Source organism: Thermobia domestica, chromosome 15, assembly GCF_964235325.1.
Source record: "Thermobia domestica chromosome 15, izTheDome1.hap1.1, whole genome shotgun sequence".
Taxonomy (NCBI): domain Eukaryota; kingdom Metazoa; phylum Arthropoda; class Insecta; order Zygentoma; family Lepismatidae; genus Thermobia; species Thermobia domestica.
Genome location: NC_137468.1, coordinates 24,025,944 through 24,046,093, shown reverse-complemented (window position 1 = coordinate 24,046,093; position 20,150 = coordinate 24,025,944). Strand labels below are relative to the sequence as shown.

The 20,150-nt window shown below is 33.7% G+C and overlaps 1 protein-coding gene across 3 annotated transcripts in view; it reads right to left on the bottom strand.

The window, feature by feature from the left end:
• Positions 1-655: 655 nt before the first annotated feature.
• fal (SAM and HD domain containing deoxynucleoside triphosphate triphosphohydrolase falten) overlaps positions 656-20,150 on the bottom strand; it is a 55,210-nt gene continuing 35,715 nt past the window's right edge. For all 3 annotated transcript variants that reach the window (XM_081741405.1, XM_081741407.1, XM_081741406.1), the window contains 3 exons: positions 15,768-15,970; positions 14,549-14,703; positions 656-8,772 (listed from right to left, as the gene is read on the bottom strand). In XM_081741405.1, the coding sequence (XP_081597531.1) occupies positions 8,738-8,772; positions 14,549-14,703; positions 15,768-15,970 (393 nt within the window). In that variant the 3' untranslated portion in view covers positions 656-8,737. The remainder of the gene's footprint in view (positions 8,773-14,548; positions 14,704-15,767; positions 15,971-20,150) is intronic.

Below are 20,150 nucleotides of genomic sequence, written 5' to 3'. Positions count from 1 at the left end.
CGAAAACCACTTCATGATTTTTATATAGGTGCTTCGTGTGTACAATTTTAATTTTTCCCCTCTTCATTGAGAAACAACACGCAGGCTTCTCTCCTAGACCTTAAGATATCAATATATGTTTGATTCTCTCGTCCTATATACTGTAGTTGGCGTGAAACTCAGAGACTGCCTTTGATACGTATTTTTAAAATACGATACACATTTCTTTCATATCGTGTGTTACAACTGAGTCCTTCTGTGTCGTAAATGTGGTCCCCCTCGTTAAACTTCCAAATATCTCAAAAAATACAGAAAAAAATCAGAACTTTTGTTATAGACTGTACAAAGGAACATTATAAAATCCTTCTAATTACCTTAATATTAAGATTAATATATTAATTGTTCTTACATTTCAACAACTTCACTCACTTCAACAGACTGTGGTGTTCAAGTAAAAGAACCTTGCCAAATAAATATATAAATATTTGGGGGTTTGTTCGATATATGCCTGTGTTTGCAGTCAAGTGTAATTCTCAAGAGCGGTAGAACGATTATTATTTTCTTTGGAGGCAAAACAATAACTTATATATAAAATTAACAAAGAATTAAAACAAAGGATAAAATAACGAAAAATTATATCTGAAATTTCGTTTGAATTTCTAAACAAACATAAAAATTAACTTGACTATAAAATTTTTAATGTTATACTCAATTACCAACATTAATGCGCATAAATGATTTACATATAACAGAATAAATAAATAATAGCTCCATGCCTACATTTTCAACAATTATTCGTCATGGTGATGTTTCATACAGTGATGTCTTTTACGAATACTATTAAGAAGACATGTAGTAGTTTCGATACATAAATTCAAAAGTTTTTAAATTCTAAAATCATTATCTACAGTACAAGTTCAAATATGAGACACGACTAATACTGACTGTGGGTTATGGCAATAATATGAGATAAATGGTACAACTGTCTTTTAGTACTAAAGTTTCACTTACTATTTTAACTCAACAACACAAACACACATACTATGAGCAACTGTCTGTCTGCAGAATTATGCTGCGATATGTTAATGTATCTGGAATATCTGCCACTAGCTATAGAATACATATTGAAGTTAAAGATCAAAAGACCTTACTATGTATCTAGGGGAAAAGAGTTTTCTACACGATATTGTTGTGCACTGGCAACATTATCAATGTCACCACCTGCGCTGTTCGACTGATATCGTGTTGGAAGTTCCTTCATTTCCGTGGAACTCCTTTTCTTACGAGAAATAAGTAAATTTAATCCTTACTTCAACCGACGTTTAACAACCTAGAAGCGTAGTTGCCGACAGTGACAAATTGTAAGGGATTAACAAAACAGTATAGAAAAGATTTTCTTTCCTCTGGATACAAGATAAGGTCTCTTTTATTTTAAGTATATCTACAATACATTTACTATAGACACGGGTAAAGATGTCAGCTGCATACTGATCAAAACCATAATGATGTGGTAAGAAACAAAAATCTCAATTTGTTTAATGAAAATAAAATGTATCTACGCTTTTTTACAAAAATAAGTACTTTAGTCTTAACACTAACGACAAAATTCATTTAAGAAAATAATAATAAAAACAACATTTCAGCTCTATTCTTTCCAATTTCTTGAGCTTAAACTAATATTCTTTGGAAACTTAAAATAACATTCTAGATTTTTATTAGTAATAATCTGTATAGCTTGATTTATCAATCTATATAAACAATCTATTGTTAATGATTGAACATACGAAAAATAAAGATGACAAAAATTTTGAAACTTTAGTTGCCACTTGTGTCATTCTGAAAAATAAAATTTAAAATAATTGAAATCTTAATTTTTAAATATGTTATTTGAAGTGGAAACAAATATTAATAATTTTGTGTTATTTCTTATTATATTTCACTAAAAGACGACTGTGTTCCCTAAATAAAGCACACATACTCGTATATAGTCGTGTTTTATATTAGTAACTACATTAGTAAGTAGCATCTTGACGAATCGAAAATCTTTGGATTCGTGAAAACATATGGTGAAAATTTTTATTACCAGATTTTTACATATTAAAAATGCACTACTTGCAGTATACGGGGGCCAGTCAAAAAGTTCCCGGAAATTTGTTGTTGTTCTTTATTACCACAATATAAGTACTCATTTACTTAATTGCTTTCAAGGTAGGTACCTTTGGAACACACACTTGCTACACCGATGAAACACCGATTAAACTTTTTTTTTTTTTAATCTTCCGAAGTTCAACGGCCGTAATCATAGAGTCGTGAGAGTTTCGAACTCTTCTACAATGGCGAAATGGGTACCTCTGAGGCCGATTTTTAGCTTTGGGAAGAGCCAAACATGCGATGCTCTTAAACTGTTTTTAAGGTTATTAAAAGTCTCGGAAGCAGATTTCCCCACTTTGCTCATGAACTTGATGTTTGCGTGTTGCTTGAACTGCAACATTGCGCCAAACCGATCACCACTCACTCCTCCGTTCAGCTACACTACTCGTACTCTGAGTGTTTATGACCTGTTCATATTTATCAAATTCATGATTAGGCAACCTAAGGAGTGTACTGTGCAAGATTCATTGTGATTACATCACGATAATACCAAAACTATTACAACATTCCGGGAAGTTTTTGACTGCCCCTCGTATTTCTTAAAAGACATTACTTCGTATACAAATCAGTCTTTACAGTGAACAACACAATAAGGCAGTACATAAATTTAACAACACACTTTATGATTTTCCATCTGATCTCATTCACATAATCATGTACACTATACATAAACTTCAGAAGAAAAAAATGTTTCTAATTTTATCGATACTAAGAACAATTCAGTTATTACCCACCTCCCTGAGATTAATTGTATCCAATACAGATTACACGTTTAAAATACATTAATGCCATCCCTTTAAGAATATGCTGACATTCTTTAATACTTCGACTTTTTGTATTCACACCTGATTATAACCAGCATTGTCTCCTTTATTTACTAAATTCACCAGAAAATGTTTATTTATTTGCCTTTAATTTTAAAGACTGACTTAAAATTATTATAAATGACAATAAGTTAAATATAAGTAACATAAAATATTTACAAATAACAAACTGTTTCCACTTCAGTAAGGTCTTATTATTAAATATTTATGTATATACACATATCGCCAGTTTTCAAAACTTGATTAATTTCCATTTTCGAATAATGAGTCATACTATTGAAGTCAAATAAATAGATAAGACAAAACTAAATAACTTAGCAGTAAGCTAAATTTCTTGGCGTTAAAGCTCGCTAAAGACTAAAGCTGGCTAGATGATTCAATTTGAGTGATATGCACTCACCACATCGCTATTATTTCAGGTTGTCTAGGTCAATGGCGGCTCAGGGGAAAGTCCCATCGGTAAAAACTGAGTTTACCTAATATACTAATTCTTATAACAGAACTTTCTGAAGCGTCCTTTCCTTAGCATAAAATTTAAACAATGTCACTTTCCTTAAGATCCGCCATTGCTCTAGACCGAAGTTCGCTCTCTCTTTAATTCAAGTAGCTCCCCAATTGGCTTCACTACAAACTGGTTTTGGGATTATGACCACTGCAAATGACTAAACTGAAGCTCAAATAATTTAATATTAAACTTAAACAACATATGAGTATCTTTGGTAAGTACGAAATTAAATATTTACGTTTCATTACATAATAATTTTCTGTGTTATTTAAGATTAAATAAAAAACATTCACTTAATTTCATTTACATTACTATTTCCAAGTGTCATTCGACTATTTGCTGTTCTTTTATTATTATTATTATTATTATTATAAAATAAGAAGAGTAGAAAGAGAGGGTGAAACAAAGACAGGCGCTTTAAAATGTGGAAGTATCATTAAATAACAATTTTAAAATGATGAAAAAACAAACAAACCAAAAAATAGAAACCATTTTTCTTTTAATATGGCAGTCTGTATTAAAGGTAGAGTAATTTTACAACAATATATTGTTTAATGGTACTTCTACATTCGAAGCATGCATTTTTTTTTTTTTTTTTTCATTCTCTATTTCCATTCACCTTACTTCTGAAGTTAGAAAAAGATGACAAACAACTTGCCAAATGTACATTCTTAAATAATGGATCCTCATGCACTTTCTTAAGTTAATAATGAAAATTATTTTTACTGGGAATTGAAAAAGGAACAACGGTTATCAAAGGTGAGTCAACTTAACTATGGATGTCTTTGATAGATGAAAGTTTGACTTCCAATCCGTTTTCAAAAATATAGGTTCCCTGTTCATCTAACAGCATGAAATACTCTTTTAATAAAATATAAAGAAAAAGTCCACACCCAGCAGTGAAAATATCGAATATTGAGAGTACAATCATGACAGAAATATTATCTGCTTCATTATTAGTTGTAGCAGAATAGAATTTAAGAATTTAGTAGTTCGGCAAACTTTTTTTTTTTTTTTTTTTAATCTGCATGAGTGTCTGCATGTAAAGAGCAATGAACTTCTGAACTGGTAATTTGAAACACAATAATGCTACAATAAAATTTATATTACTATTTAAATGACTAATTAATACATAGAACTGTATGAATATAATGAAATAGTTTGGTTGCAATAGTTCGGCGTAAGACTGAATAACACATTGACTATACACTAAACAAAAGAACAATAGCTACCCTGCGTTGTTTAATAAATGGTTTTTAATAATACAAGGTAATAGCACATGAATGTCGGTCCACATTATAAGTGCTGATAGATTTTAATCCTCGGAAATGGAAAAACAAACAAGTAATGAATTCAGAATTTTAAAATGAAGTAAGTTTAGAGCTCATCCGTGAAATAATGATTATATCCAAGGTAAAACGAATTGATTGGTTGGTAACAATGTAAAATATGAACAATAGAACATCCCCTGACCGTAAGGAACACACACAAGGAACAACAAATTGTCTTACATTGTTCTGAAAATATGTCATTAAATAACGACCTTACTTTTGTAGACCTTGTATTATGCCTATCTTCCATCTACTTTATTGGAAATTAAAAAAAAAAAAAAAAGTAGACTCTTCATATAGATGATGAATCTATTTCATATTACCAATTCTTGTCTTGCTGGAATGAAAGATTGGAGTTACCTTTCCCTTGTTATTGTGAGCTGGAAATCAATATTGCAAAATCGTATACTGCCAATTTTATCAATACTTGTATTAATCAAGCTATCTGCCAGCTCCATTATGGAAATCTCATAACTAATTCCAGTCTTTCATGTCCAACGAGATATAAAATGATGCATTATGTGCTTTTCTAAAATTGTATCTTCTTCTTTACATCTTTAGTCAAGTTCTATAAAATGAACAATGAACTAGAAATACAAAATCGATATAGATTCCAATGACAACAAAATTGTTTCTTAATTAAATATATTGCCGAAGCTGGTATAGGGTCCATGAAATCAACCAGAAAACTAGATTATGGATAGAGAAAATATGGATGTTTCTGTGAGAATTAAAGATACTCTGACTCTCGAAATATTGCATAATGACTTCATTATATCTTACAGAATAAATTTTTCATATTTGGAGAGACACAAATCATTTTTCATATTAAACATTACAACATACACAACACAGCTTAAAGAAATATATATATATATATATCGATTGAACTCTTGAAATACAAACTTTAGTTATAAACACCAACAACGTAAGATTTTTGTTGTAACTATCAATTCATTACAAATTTACTGCGAACCCTCTTAAATATTTTTCGTATTTAAGATATTAATTACATTTTTTTTTATTTGTATAACATATACAGAAGGATGGAATCTATCAATGGGTATATAATAACCATGAAATAAGGTACTAATTTATGGTTGTCTTGAGCATCATACACACAAAAATACTAACAAAGAATAAATAGATTTTGATTACTATATCGTTACCAAATCGTAGAATTGAAGAGAAAAACTTAGAAAATTACAAAAAAGAAATTGAACGTAGAGTATTAAAGTGATATATGGAGGAGTTAATCGATTTTTCTCAAAGCATATCCTATATAGTTGCGACTTTAATGAAGTTCAAAATAAAAAAATATTTGACTGGATTGAAAATCGAACCCGAGACTTCAGCTTACGTCGCTAGTGTACGAAATCACTATGCTACCCAGTCTACTTCCTACGCAATTGAACATTTTCATTCTTCAGATTGGTACTCACCCATTCTAATCATATGGACTGTATTGTAACCCACATTGTGCCTTGACAACCAGTGTCTCTATACTATTGAACAAAAAATCGTCTGTTTCCTCCATTTACCATATAGGATCTACTTCAAATGCCATAGGCGCGGGCTGTCGAAGCACAGTAGGGGCTCTGGTACAATCTATGCGATCTGAATGGCTGACCACCGACCTCGAGAGTGTAATTTTTTAACTGACCAGGAAGCAGATTGGGTAGTGTAGCTGTTAAGGCGGCGATATTAAGTCCAGTCCAACATTTTTGACTCTTTAGAAGAATATAAAGTAGTTTGTCATTCTATTCCGAAATACTGTACGCTACATGTGCTATAGTTCTCTCTTAAATTTTTTTCAGTACTCGCGATCTTCCCAGTAACATCCAATTGATTTGAAAGATAAAGAAATAATTTTGGGTGCCAGTAATGTGATGCATCGATATCACAGTTGCATATATTCACTAATATATACGCCTTAAAAATCACGAAATACGTCTAATACACACTAATGTACATTAAAATTAGGGTAATGACTATGGCCAATATAAAACATTTAAAACGAAAGTACCACTATAAAGAAGTTTACTTCGCAACCATTTTGGCAATAAGAAATTACTCTGCGTGAAGTTCACGCTAGTCACTTCGCCAGATCGAATGACACCTTTACCATGAAGTTATGACAGCTATTTTCTGCCATTCTACTGGGCTTCATTTTTCTTGATTAACTGTCAAGTCGAAGATCGTGTGAACTACAGAGAATCATTCAGTACGACAGTAAATTAAGATATTCTTTCACAGTGTCATATATCAATAATATTCTTGTTTCTCTCTTGAAATCTAGGTATTGGTGGCAGTCTACATGATTGAAAGTCTTAATGTTACTTGCAAATGCTTGTAATAAACATGTGTGATACTCAAGATAAGTTGGTTAGTACCATGTTTATAAAGTAAAAAATCCTTGTAAACAGGACTATTATGATTCCTCCTAATACTGTTGTTCTTTTTTAATTATTATTGCAGACACTTTTATATATATACTTGTACGGACAGGCAATTCATTCTTGTGATTTACTTTATTTGCCCTCATGTCATGAATCTTCGACTATTTGCAGACTTTCAGTCATCGTTTATTTTCAAGACGTAAAAGGTTAAGTAAGGGTGAGCTTGGATAAAAGATGCGTGAGAGATATGTGTGTACATTACAATCCCTGAACTACAACACAACACTACATCATGTACAGTCATCGATAAAAGTAAACAGTGCACTTCATATTACTGTGCACATAGAATATATCTTTTCTTTTGTCGATGGCTTTACCAATGGATTTGCTTTACGTTCTTGCGGTCTTAATGCATGGACACTGGTGAACAACTTCCGCCAGTTTTTCTCTCTTTCAAGGGAAATTATGTGATTCTGTGAAGACTAGAACAAATAACTGTCATAGAAGGACGATGGACTGCATATGTCTACGAAGGAAACAAAATATCCATCAAGAGAGTTAACTTCGTAACTCAATTCTGTACTTTTCAATCTAATAAAATAGATTCAGAAACCAATTTCAATATGGATGAAGTTCTTTGATGACTATTATGGTTCGTACATTATGTGGTTGCTGGATATAACATTAAGTTCACCAACAGAAAAGATAGAAACCGACTGGAGTTTTCGTCTGTCTACTACCGGACATAGGCATGTCATCAGTGTTTCATGACGTTGTAGGAATATAGAGTGAATTGTAAAGTACTAATACATCTTATTCGTCTTCTATCTCGCTCTTGATAACAAAAAACGATAGAAAATCAACGAAAAATCTACAGATTAGATGGGAGTAAATAAAGAAGTATGCGACTTATAGAAGTCATACATAAAGAAGTGTTTAACTTCAGAGATTTCATTATATTACCTAAGCACCCCATTTGTATATATATTTTTCTAATAGCTAAAGACATTTGGTATCCCAACAACAACATTGTACTTCAACAGATAAATAAATAAACAATAAAATAAATATCAACGAAATAAAAAAATACTTTGATCTTAGACCTTATATATAAATAAAATTTCCTAATATAATTGTATTATATGGCATTTTCCGGCAAAATATGATTCATTATTATGATCTATTCTTTACGCTGATGTGCGGAGCGTATATCAATACATTGTTGATTTACTCCATTAATGACTCACACTAATAAATAATTCGGGTACAGTTTAGTTCGGTATGTTTTCCAACAGTGAAAAGTATATAATAATGTGAAAAATAAAGAAAATAAATATTATGACAAAAAATATACATGTTAGATTAGAAATGTTCGTATTAGTATATCCAACACATTGTTTTTCTTGCTGGCTTATGGTGTTTCCTGGATGTATAGGAAATCTTACAAAACAGGTATTCGATATGAAAACAGGCAGCTAATAAAATATGTCAATCCTATCAAATACTGAACGTTCTCCAAAATTTCTTCCGTGACCAACTTCTTTCAGCTTAGATATCATCGTTGTCACTCACTTCTACAAAACCTAGAAAAAGAAAAAAAAAATATTAATTTCTCTTCCAGATTGTGTCTTTGTACTCACTCACATTGATTCAGGCTGAATTTTCGAATTAAGGACATAAAAGGTGAATTTTACTATACTACAAGTCCTGAAGTATAGAGCACAAATTTTGATAATGACTGTGTAAGAGCAAGTGAAAGTAAAAATATTGCCTGATAAGCTTCCAATAATAAAACGTCCACATCTACGAACATTAATTTCGAAATTAAGGATACAATGGTGTCAATATTCAGTTGTTCACATCACAAAAGTAATTAGAATAATCATTTTTATTCAAACAAAGAATGCAGTATTCAATTGGGACATGAGCCAACTGGACCACAATTCTAGATGTGTTTTCGGAATGTAGCAGACGTGTCACTTGATTTTTGCTGCCAACGTAATTCTACGAGGGGTGACTGAAAAGTTTTGAGCGTAACATAGAAAATGAGAACCCAGAATAGAATAATTATACCTAGTCGTACCATAAATATTGACACAACATTGGAAGTGAATTATTACGAAAATATTAAAGATACTTCAATATCCTTAATGTATAGGTTACTTACAGGTCTAATGAACACATAGCACCAATTCCTTTTCAAATTTGTCGCCTCTGGCCTTCACACAGTCCTTAATTCGTCTACTTATCTATAAAATTACGCTCTGTCTCTATAGGGAAACCCGCCATTATCTTCACCAGGGAACGTTTCAGACTGTCAATATTGGCATGCCAATTCTTACAGACCATGCCCTCAAGCACTGACCACAACTTGTAGTCCAACGGGTTGAGGTCAAGGCTGATAGCAGGCCAATCATCTGGAGCAATGAAGGGCGGGACATTTCTCGTCAGCCACTCCTGGGTGGAGTGTTCATTGCGGGCTGGTGCGGAATCCTGTTAGAAGATCCAATGTTGGTTCCTGAACAAAATGTCACTCAAAGGATTCACAACAGAGTTCAAAACAGTATTTTCGTACACTCTGGCTTATGTTTTCATCCCTTTTTCACAAAAATGCAGCTTGGTGGTGCGATCATACGTCACTCCCCACCAAACCTTGACTGAGGTCGGATGATGACTCCTATGGATTTTCAGGGTTTTCTCCAGAGATTCCTGGGAAGTTTAAGGATACACTTGGTCATTTTGTCGATTGAAAGCTTCCTCAATGTTGAATATCTTTTCATTTGTAAAAAGAATTATCCTGTGTCCATTGTTTGCGTAACGCTGCAATAGGCACTTTGCTTTTATTACCCTCTGCTCTTTTTGACGTGCATTGAGGAAGTGATCTGTACTTCGCTGGTAAGCCTTCAACCCCAAGTCACTTCTTAACACACGATACATTGACATTTTGGAAATGTTCAGCTCATGAGAAGGCACTGACTGCTTTCGTACAGGATTTCTCAGCCGCCATTGGTTGCACTAACTTTTTGGTTTTTACCCTGCGTGGGCGGCCTTGCCTTTGGCAATTATCAACTGTCCCAGACTCCGTGAATCGAATGATGGTCCAATACACGAAAGATTTGCTAATATTCGATTCTTTAAGTGTTGTGAATATCACGGGGCTGATTAACACAATTTATGAAAAGCTATTTCTGCCACACGATTTTTGTAATCGATCCACTCCATAGCTACACTTTCATGAACACACTTTCTTATGACAACTCAACTCACAATGACCCACTCCACTCTGTTGCACAGGCGGATTGACTGCGACCTTAAAAACTGGATGTACACCCTGCCTCAAAACTTGTGTCAGTATTTATGATATGACTAGGTATATATTAGAATAGTACAACCTTTGATATTAATGTGTATCTAGTTCTTGGTTCTAAGTAATTTCTTTTTTCTTTTACAAGCTCTTGAAGTGAATGAGATGGTAAAAGTCGAGTACAGGTCAGTCATCAAGTATCTGCAATTAAAAGGAATGTCGGCGTCTGAAATCCACCAGGATATGGTCAATACCGTAGGTGAATCTGCCCCTTCATATGCCACCATCAAAAGATGGGTGCTGGAATTTAAGCATGGTAGGCAGAGTGTAGAAGATGAGACGAGATCTGGGAGACTATCTAGTGCTACCAATACGGAAAACATTGGCCTGGTACTTGATATGATCATGGAAGATCACCGATTGTCAACTCGACAGATAGCAGACAGGCTGGGCATATCACAGGAACAAGCAGATTATATTCTGAAAATGAGCTTGGTTTATCAAGTTTCTGCTCGATGGGTCCCACGTCTTCTGACTCCCGAACAAAAACTCGGTACCTCCTATCCGTGGACAATCTGAAACTGTTAGAACGTGATGTGGACGATTTTCTCTGTCGATTCATCACTATGGACGTCTATTGGGTACACCATTACCAGTCAGAAACAAAATAATAATCCAAGCAATGGAAGCACCCGTCCTTCTGTAACACAAAGAAGGCAAAGGTGATCCCCCGCTGGCAAAGTGATGGTCTCTGTTGTTTAAGATTCCCAAGGTGTGATATTCATTGATTACCTGCAAAAGGGTCATACCATCACAGGACAATACTATAGTGACCTTTTGAAAAAACTTCGAGTGCAAATTCAAGAAATAAGGCCACAAATGATGTCCAGAGGCGTTGTCCTCTACCATTATGACAATGCTCTCGGCCACACATCAGTAGTTGCCATGGTTACTATTCACGAATGCGGCTTTAAACTCGTTCCTCATTCACCCTATTCTCCAGATCTGGCTCTTTCAAACTTCCACTTGTTCCCTAATCTAAAAATTAAAAAAAAAAGGCTTTAGCAGGACGACGTTTTGTGAACAAATAATGATGTCATGACAGCCATGGAGGAATTTCTGTGGTCACAACCTAAGAATTTTTTTTTTTTTTCTACTGGGATAAGAGCACTGCAGCACTGTTGGAGCAAGTGCGTTGCTGTCGAAGGGGATTATGTTGAAAAATAAAGGTATTACCAAATCTGTACTTCTTATAGTTTCCTCAAGGCTCAAAACTTTTCAGTCACCCCTCGTATAATTATTCTTTATTTCATATTCCATTATTTCCTCGTATTTTCGTACTTATAGAAATTTCTCTGATTCTTCCTATTTTCTTTTGCAGAAATCTTCCATGCTGACTGACTTCCTTCGTAAGTTGCTTTTTAAATTTCTTTATATGTTTTGCCTTCTTTTGTACTCATATTTCCAGACTTTTTTCTACATCAGGGTTTCTCAACCTGGGGGTCGCGAAGATAAGAGATAAATATAATTAGAATCTAATACTGGAAAATATTTTGAATTTTGTTTTGATAGGCATATTTTTTATTTTTATACATATTATTAAGAACTACAAAAATGGATCTACTAAAAAATTTCAACAGGTGCAAAGTTGTTTAAAAATCAATTTAAATGAAAGTAGTACGATATGAAACTAACTAGAATTGCATATTGAAATACTAAAAAAATGTAAATGAAAAAAAACCTGCACATTGAAATACAATTAAAATTGAAAATTAATGAGATACCTAAGCATGGTGTAATTTCACTAGTGCGGCAATGTCCGGTTCAATCTTCGTGACGCATATTATCAAATAATTTAAAATACTCAACTTTTTTAACACCTGTCCAAGTTTTTTTTTTTAACCAAAATTAGAAATAACTTTTTTTTTTTTTAATCATGTGACCCAAAATTAAGGAAGTCATGAAGTTTTGAAATTTTCAAACTAACTCCATTTTGAAAAGTATGAAGGATCAGATTCGATATTTGTAATATGAATGAACTGACCAAATTTGGTTTTAATTCATTCACTTTTAGAGAAGTTACTGTATCCACTATATACAAGAAATGGATGGACATCGTGACATCTCCGCAATAAGTGTATTAAAAATCCCACACAAGCTTACTACAAAGAAGAAATTATAAGGGGGTCGGTGGCAAGAGGATGTGATAGAATAGGGGTCGTGATAGGAATTAAGTTGAGAACACCTGTTCTACATCCGTTCCGTAACTCCCAGTTTCTTGCCGTCTGATTTTTTTTCTTATGTAGTTAACTTAGGCAAAAATATTTTTAATAGTGGTAAATCCTGTATGTGACCTTCGGAATACCTTTCAAGCTTGACCGGTTTTCAGTTTGGTGCGTGACGCAGCTAAGTATAAACCGGTGTGATATCTCGTCAGCATTTCAACAATGAACGAAGACTTGAGTATCGAGTTCTATACGGGTCAGCAAAAACTCCAACAGGAACATTTGAGATGCTGAAAAAGTTCATGGTAACAATTGACCTCGTTGCCGTATTTTAAGTGGCGTAAAAGGTTCAGTGCTGACAGTGAGTCTATGGAAGATGAACATCCAGGTCCAAGCAAGTCAGAAGCACTAAATTGATTGACAAAGTTTGGGATGTCATTTTAAATTACCAGAATGCAAGTCTCAAGATAATATTAGACTCCATGGGGATGAATAAGGAAAATATTTGTTATATAAAACGGTGGATTTAAAGAAACAGAAGCTGTGGGAGATTGCATCTTCCATATACTCCCTGCCAGCATTATACCCCAAGCCATGCAAAAACATGGAAACGAGAAAGGCAATTGTCTTCATAAATCTTTACCAACCTCTCACATGTCTCCGTAGTAGTTCTCCCTACACGAGCACAGAACTAGATATTCACTCTTTATTCCGCAAACGAAACAAATCAATTTCGTTTTCTAATTGTCGCAATGAATATTTCTTTCGAATTTAATGTACTTTTCTTTCACTTCGATCGATCGCCTATTTTACAACTTCTTGTTTCCTACTTGTTCTTTGGCTACGTTTTCAGTTAGATACGATTATCTATTTCAGCCAGCATGGATTTATAATTAGAGGAAATCGATGTTGGAGAAAGAGTCCACACGTTCTTTGAACCATTTGATATTACTAGGGGCACGAGTTTTTCGCACTAAGAATTTGAAAATTTCGCGTTTCGATTTTTATATTTCGCGTTTTGTCGCCTTTTCCAAATCAAGTTTCTCATTTTGTAGCTCTTGTGGAAAAGAATTCCCTGACATTTTTACAATTGTTCTTTTTATTCATAGATCACTATAAAAATAAACCATTAATTACCTAAAAACAAAATACACTGAATATTTCACTTGACAATGTCAATTTCATTTATAGAAAATTATATTTTTTCAAATCAAACAGGAAAATCAGTAACTAAATATATTATAATTAGGAAAGTTTTGCTGTCTTCTTAAAACACCTAGGCACAAGTTGAATTTAAGCATTAAATATAAGCATGTTACATATTTCCACATTTTCCTACTTCATTGTTGTACGTTTGTCACTTAATAATCATCAGTCCATACTTGGAAAAAATTCTCACAATTGACATTGCTTGTTGGAAGCCACACATATGTAAGTGCATTTACAACAAACTTCAAACAATCATCACTTCGGAACTCCCCGTCTAGCTGCAATGGTGATAGCTAACGGGCAACATGTTCCCTATAGTCGTGTCCTAATCACCCAAAATGCACAGTTCATGCCACGTTCTTCCGTTCCATCAGCGGAAAACTAGCGGTTTTAAAGTAATGAAAACGTATGTTTTAAAATTCGCGTTATGTCGCGTATTGTTAGAAATTTCGCGCAAAACTGCCAATTTCGCGTTTTATCACGCAACGGAAATCAATGAAAATACATAAAGAATATCATAAAACGTCAAGAAACTGAAAATTATTTAATTCTGACGCATTTCGTTTTATCGCACATTGCGAAAAACTCGTGCTTCTAGATATTACCACAAATTTTACTTACCATTCAGTGCTGGTGGTTCATGTGCTCTATTCCTTACGCCTAAAAGTTTATTAACGTAAGTATGGATCACATTTCTGGCTTCAACGATTTTACTAGTGTCAACATCCTTCCTCAGATAACGATGGAATACTAAGATATCTATTCTTGTCATTTTCCTAGAATAGAAAAGAAGAGAGTTTATCGAAAGTAATACTACATTTCAAATAATAAATATCTAATGAGTATATTCTCTTCAATGAAATATTAAAACATTCATTAGTAAAACAATTTCTTATGACACGATATACAGAAGTATGATATGAAAAGAGTTCTATAGTTTAATAACCTACAGCTAAAGACTATTCAAATGATTATTTACTTCGTTTTCCATTTTCACTTTTAACTCGAGAAATAATCACATACACATTTTTCAGTGATAATGAAAATTCATACCAATATTTATATGTAAAGCCATCTCTGATTTATCATGTCCTAGAACAGCTGCGATCCAAATTTCGTTTGTTCCTTACTTTGTCAACAAGGAAGAAAAACAGAAAATGAACAACTTCAGTGAACAATTAACTATTAAATTTTAAGTAATGACTTACGGTAGAAATACAGAAGCAACCCAAGGAGGGGCTCTTCCTAATAATGGCCTGGGCTCAGCAGGACAGAGTAAAGCGCCTCTAGGAGTTGTATTCTTTAAAGAATAAAATGACTTACGCAAGGGGATTTGGATTTACAACCCGGTAGACTCACAATCAACAAATCGAACTTATTTTCTTTCTGTTGCATTTGATTTTTTTTATTTAATTCCTTTTTTCTTTCTTTTAAAACTTGAAATTTTAACACTTTTAGGCGCTCTTCAAGCTTCTTTATTCCTAAAGATAATTTTCTTCTTTCAGCCTTTTTCTTATCGGTTTATTTTTTAATATATCTTGATTGTTTAAAGTGTTCATCTTATCATTTATAAGCAGCTATATAATAATAAAAAAAAAATCTGTGAAATATAGCAGATTTTCCTGATTTTCGGCAAATCTTGAACCATTTTCCTAACTCAATTTAATTTTCCTGACTCTCAAGGTCAATGCCCACCTTATACTTTGGTTATCACTGGAAGTGACGAAGATGCTTGTTCATTCACGATTTAGTGGCTTCTTCTAAGGATGTGAGGTAAACGAACTAGAACTTCTATTTCGTAAGAATGCTCAGATAAGATAAATGGAGAAAAATTACTTACTCAGCTACTGGAAAAAGACAAATTTCTTCTAAAGTCTTCTTGTAGGGCTTTGGACTGTACTTGTCATAAAAATAGATACTATCAAATGGGTTCTCTTGCTCACTCCCTAATTGTAAACATCTCTTTTCTACAATAAAATCATCATCTTGGCACCAGGGGAGCTTATCGCGTAACACTTGTTCAATGTCGCTTGCTGTTACATTCTGTAATATATGAAATTGAAAAATAAAATGTATCAAGGATTTTATTACTACAACTATTAATTAAGAAGCTTTATTCAAAATATGTTATGGCAACACTCAACACTATAACTAATGAATAGGCTTGTCATTTTTCGATAAGCTAATAAGCTAAACAGGAACACACTTATCGAACATGTGGAGATCGCCGGTTCCTTTAGACCTAAATATGTACGTGGAATAATTTATTATATATAATACAAAGAAATAAATATATTCATTTCATGAAAAAGTCAAAACTGAATAGGCTATGTAATAGTAACATTAGAAAATAAAAGAACAGCAAAATAATATACCGGGTTGTAACATGTACATGTTCCAAGTTAAAAGAGAAAGAAAAGAAAAGAAAAAAGAAATAAAGGAATACCATGGACTTGAAGTAATCGAAAGAAACGAAAGGAAATGAAAAATAAAAAGAAAATAAAGATATTTAAATTGCATTTAAATGGGCGTAGAAAAAGAATGACAAGAAAGTATCATCCTTTTTTTTTTCCTTTCAAAGATTTAAAAGAGCGTTTTTTAATAAGTATTCTTATAAAATTATTTATGTTGTAAACAACTGCTCTGAAAGTGATAAGGTTTGCGTGAGGCGATGCTTGGTTGTCGATTGAGTTGACGTGGCCTTGGGTGGAGTCTTCCCCCTCCACCAGGCCTCGTTCGGGCAAGCGAATGATGGCTGAGTTACTACTTTTGATGAAATCAGGGAGTGAGGCAGCAGTCAGCAGTGACTGTTTTCTTCCACTACACTCGTCGTTTAAATTGAATTGAATAAATTTAAAATTTAAAATTTCGAAAATTTAATTATCTGCTTCTGTTAACGATTAGGGCTCATATCCTTCATTTTTGCATTGAATTAGTTAGAATAGTTAGGAAGGTCAGTCTCCAAACCCAGGATAGTGGAAGATTTTGGTATGATATAAGTGTAAGAACTGTTTCTTTTTTTTTTTTTTTTTTGTCTATTTTTGCCATAATATGGTGAGTATAGCAACTACTACTTTGGTTTATGGGTAGCGTAGCAGTAGTGTAAGTAGTGGTAGTTTTTTTTTTTTCCTCATATATTTCATTCATTGAGTTCCAGAAAGGGATTACGTGTTCTTGCAAAAAAACGATAAAATTAAATTCTGAACTATTGTAAAGAAAAATCTTTAGCTTGCCGTGTGGTTTTGCATTAATTATATTTTGAAGGATAATTTTGAACTTCGAAATTATTTAACTTTATTCCTTTTTTGAGTAGTTGGTATTGTATCACAAGGCGCTATCAGTACGTTAAAAGTCTTTGATGAGATATTTGCATATGAGCATTAGTGCATTTACAAAATCATATTTCTAATGTGCGGTAATTTAAATTAGCCAATCCTGACGTCAAATTTTAGGAAATTCAGAAATAGATTTGATTTGGATCTCTTGCATATTGCAGCTTGAATTATTGTTATTAAAGATCTCGAATTGAAAATTATTATTATTATTCCTCCTCAATATTTCAGTTAGTTGTTAAACGAAGTTAATATAATATTGTTTTTGAATCGGTAAATATTTATTTTTGTGGGAGGTTACATGCCCTACGAAATATAATTATCTGCTTCTGTTAATGATTAGTGCTCATATCCTTCATTTTTGCATTGAAATAGTTGGGATAGTTGGGACAGTTTTCGATACCTGAATAGTATTCTTAGTAATGACACGAAGTGCGAACATGAAATAAAAACGAGGATAGGAATGGCGAAAGAAGCCTTTAGGAGGAAGCAAAGTCTGTTTTATGGAACCTTGAATAAAGAGTTGAGAAAAACCCTTATAAAATGCTTCGTGTGGGGTGTTGTACTGTATGGGGTGGAAACATGGACATTACGTAAGTGATGAAAAACGACTGGAAGCCTTCGAAATGTGGGTGTGGAGAAGAATGGAAATAATTAGTTGGGTTGAGCGGAAGACAAATGAGAGGGTGTTAGAAATGGTGGGGAAAAAACAACACTTTTAGATATATTCAGAAGAGGAAGAGAAACTGGTTGCGACATTGTCTGAGAAGAAATTGTATCATAAGGGACGTGCTACAGGGTATCGTGGCAGGAAAGAGAGGGAGAGGGCAAAGAAGGCTACAATTAATGGACGATATAAAAACAGAAAGATCATACTGAAGACGAAGAGGTTAGCGGAGTACCGTGAAGCATGGAAGCTTCTCAGCTATGGCAAGTGACCTGCCAACACTGGCAGAATACCTATGATAATGACATGTGCTGTTGGGAGTTGCTGGAGCTGCTCGAGTCCCTCACACTTAAAATAATCCAACCAAACACTTTTTGTTTTCTATTGCTAGGTAGCAATTAATGGTTGTAACTAGGTGTGATATCGATGATTGTGACACGGTTTAATACTGTAGTTAACCTTATGGATTTTCGTAAATACTAACCAATGCACATACTATAAACTTACTTAAAACACTTGTATGAGAAGAAATCGTAGCGATATCTCGATAGACATAGGTGCACATCGTGAGTCAAAATTTATAGATGTCGCTAAGAATTTCCATCGCATGTTTTGTAAGGGTTTTGGATAATTTGGCGTCCCGCCATATGTTCTCCTTAGGCAAAATTTCATATATATATATATATATATATATATATATAATCAAGGTATTCCAACTGTTTCAAAAAATGAAATCTTTCAGTTTAACGCCCAACGATTATGTCCGTTAGGTTAAGGGAGACGATTATTAAAAGCAAGTGAATGACGATGGAAGAATTGGTGGAATGCGAAAGTGAGAGGAAACGGGAATATTTCGAGAAAACCGACAGACATGATGCTGTCCACCACAAACTTACTTAGCCGGGGATCGAACCAAGGACCCCACACACCAGAAATAAGCGCTCTACCACTGAGCCACCGGAGATCAATAATGATATGAAGATCATTGTCCAAACAGTCTATCTAAATAAAGTTGATTTGGTCTACATCTCATGCATGTCTGCCATGTTAAGACATTCGTACATGAGCACATACGTATAATAAACTGCTGCATGCAGAATGCACACATTTTATTAATGATTATGCATGTCCTTCTCTCATATACAACACAGTACAGCTTAATAATATAGTAGCCAGTTCTGAAACACTTCTTCACTGAATGAACAACGAGAAATACCATGCCATATAAAATATTCAGTTAGATCAAATAAAATAATATTTAATGAAGAAAGCATAAAACGAAGAAATATAAAAAAAAACTCAGTGATACCAAGGACAGTTTTAGGCTACCATACATTTTGTGCCGTTATATACGTTTGAGGAATTTCTCCAGAAAAAGCCACTCTCAAGTAGTAAACAAGATTACAATTAACTTTTTCGGAAGCAGTGATGGCAGATTTCTCGAAATCCAAACTTAAGGCACGATTCTCGAACTTTTTTTTTTCGATCCTGTTCCGTATACATATTTTTCTGATTTTTCGTATAGTAGGAAAGTTCTAGAATCTTCTACAATGCAACCAATGAATGGACGAAAGTCACGAGTATGACGTCATAAACTCCGTAGATGTTCAGAAAACAGGTGGGAATCCCATTAATCAGTAAGCAATGCGTTGTTAAACAAGTTGAACAGATGAAACTGCACCATGGACAACACACAATTTCGAGTGATTTTCCTTCAATGTGACAACCTAACTGCATCTGTGCCTGAATAATGGGGATGAAATGCTTAATGTGATGCAGTAAGGCCGCTTCTGTCCACTATCCGGAATGGACAGGAATAAACCATAATTTAGCGAGAGGTTAATAATAAATGAGTGAAATCAAATATCTTTAAATAACAACTATATTCTGTTTAAGTTGATTTTAGTGTGATGTGTAATGTTTATGCTTTTGGATATAACATGACACTCTCAGTCGCAGAACCTGTAAACTTCTGAGAATTTAACATAGGCCACAACACAGCCGATGACATACCTGGTAAGCCTGTTATTAGAACCATGGGCGATGATTGAACTGGAAACTTGATGTCTGGTGTCCAGCTGTCACCCGACAACTGGATGTCGTCTGGTCTCGAACCTGCGACCGAGGTATCGTGGAACCTCGTTCAGCTTCTTCTTAGGATGTTCACGCTTCAATCGCTCTATCCAAACTTCCTCTTTCATCCAACAAAGAATAGCTTTTTATT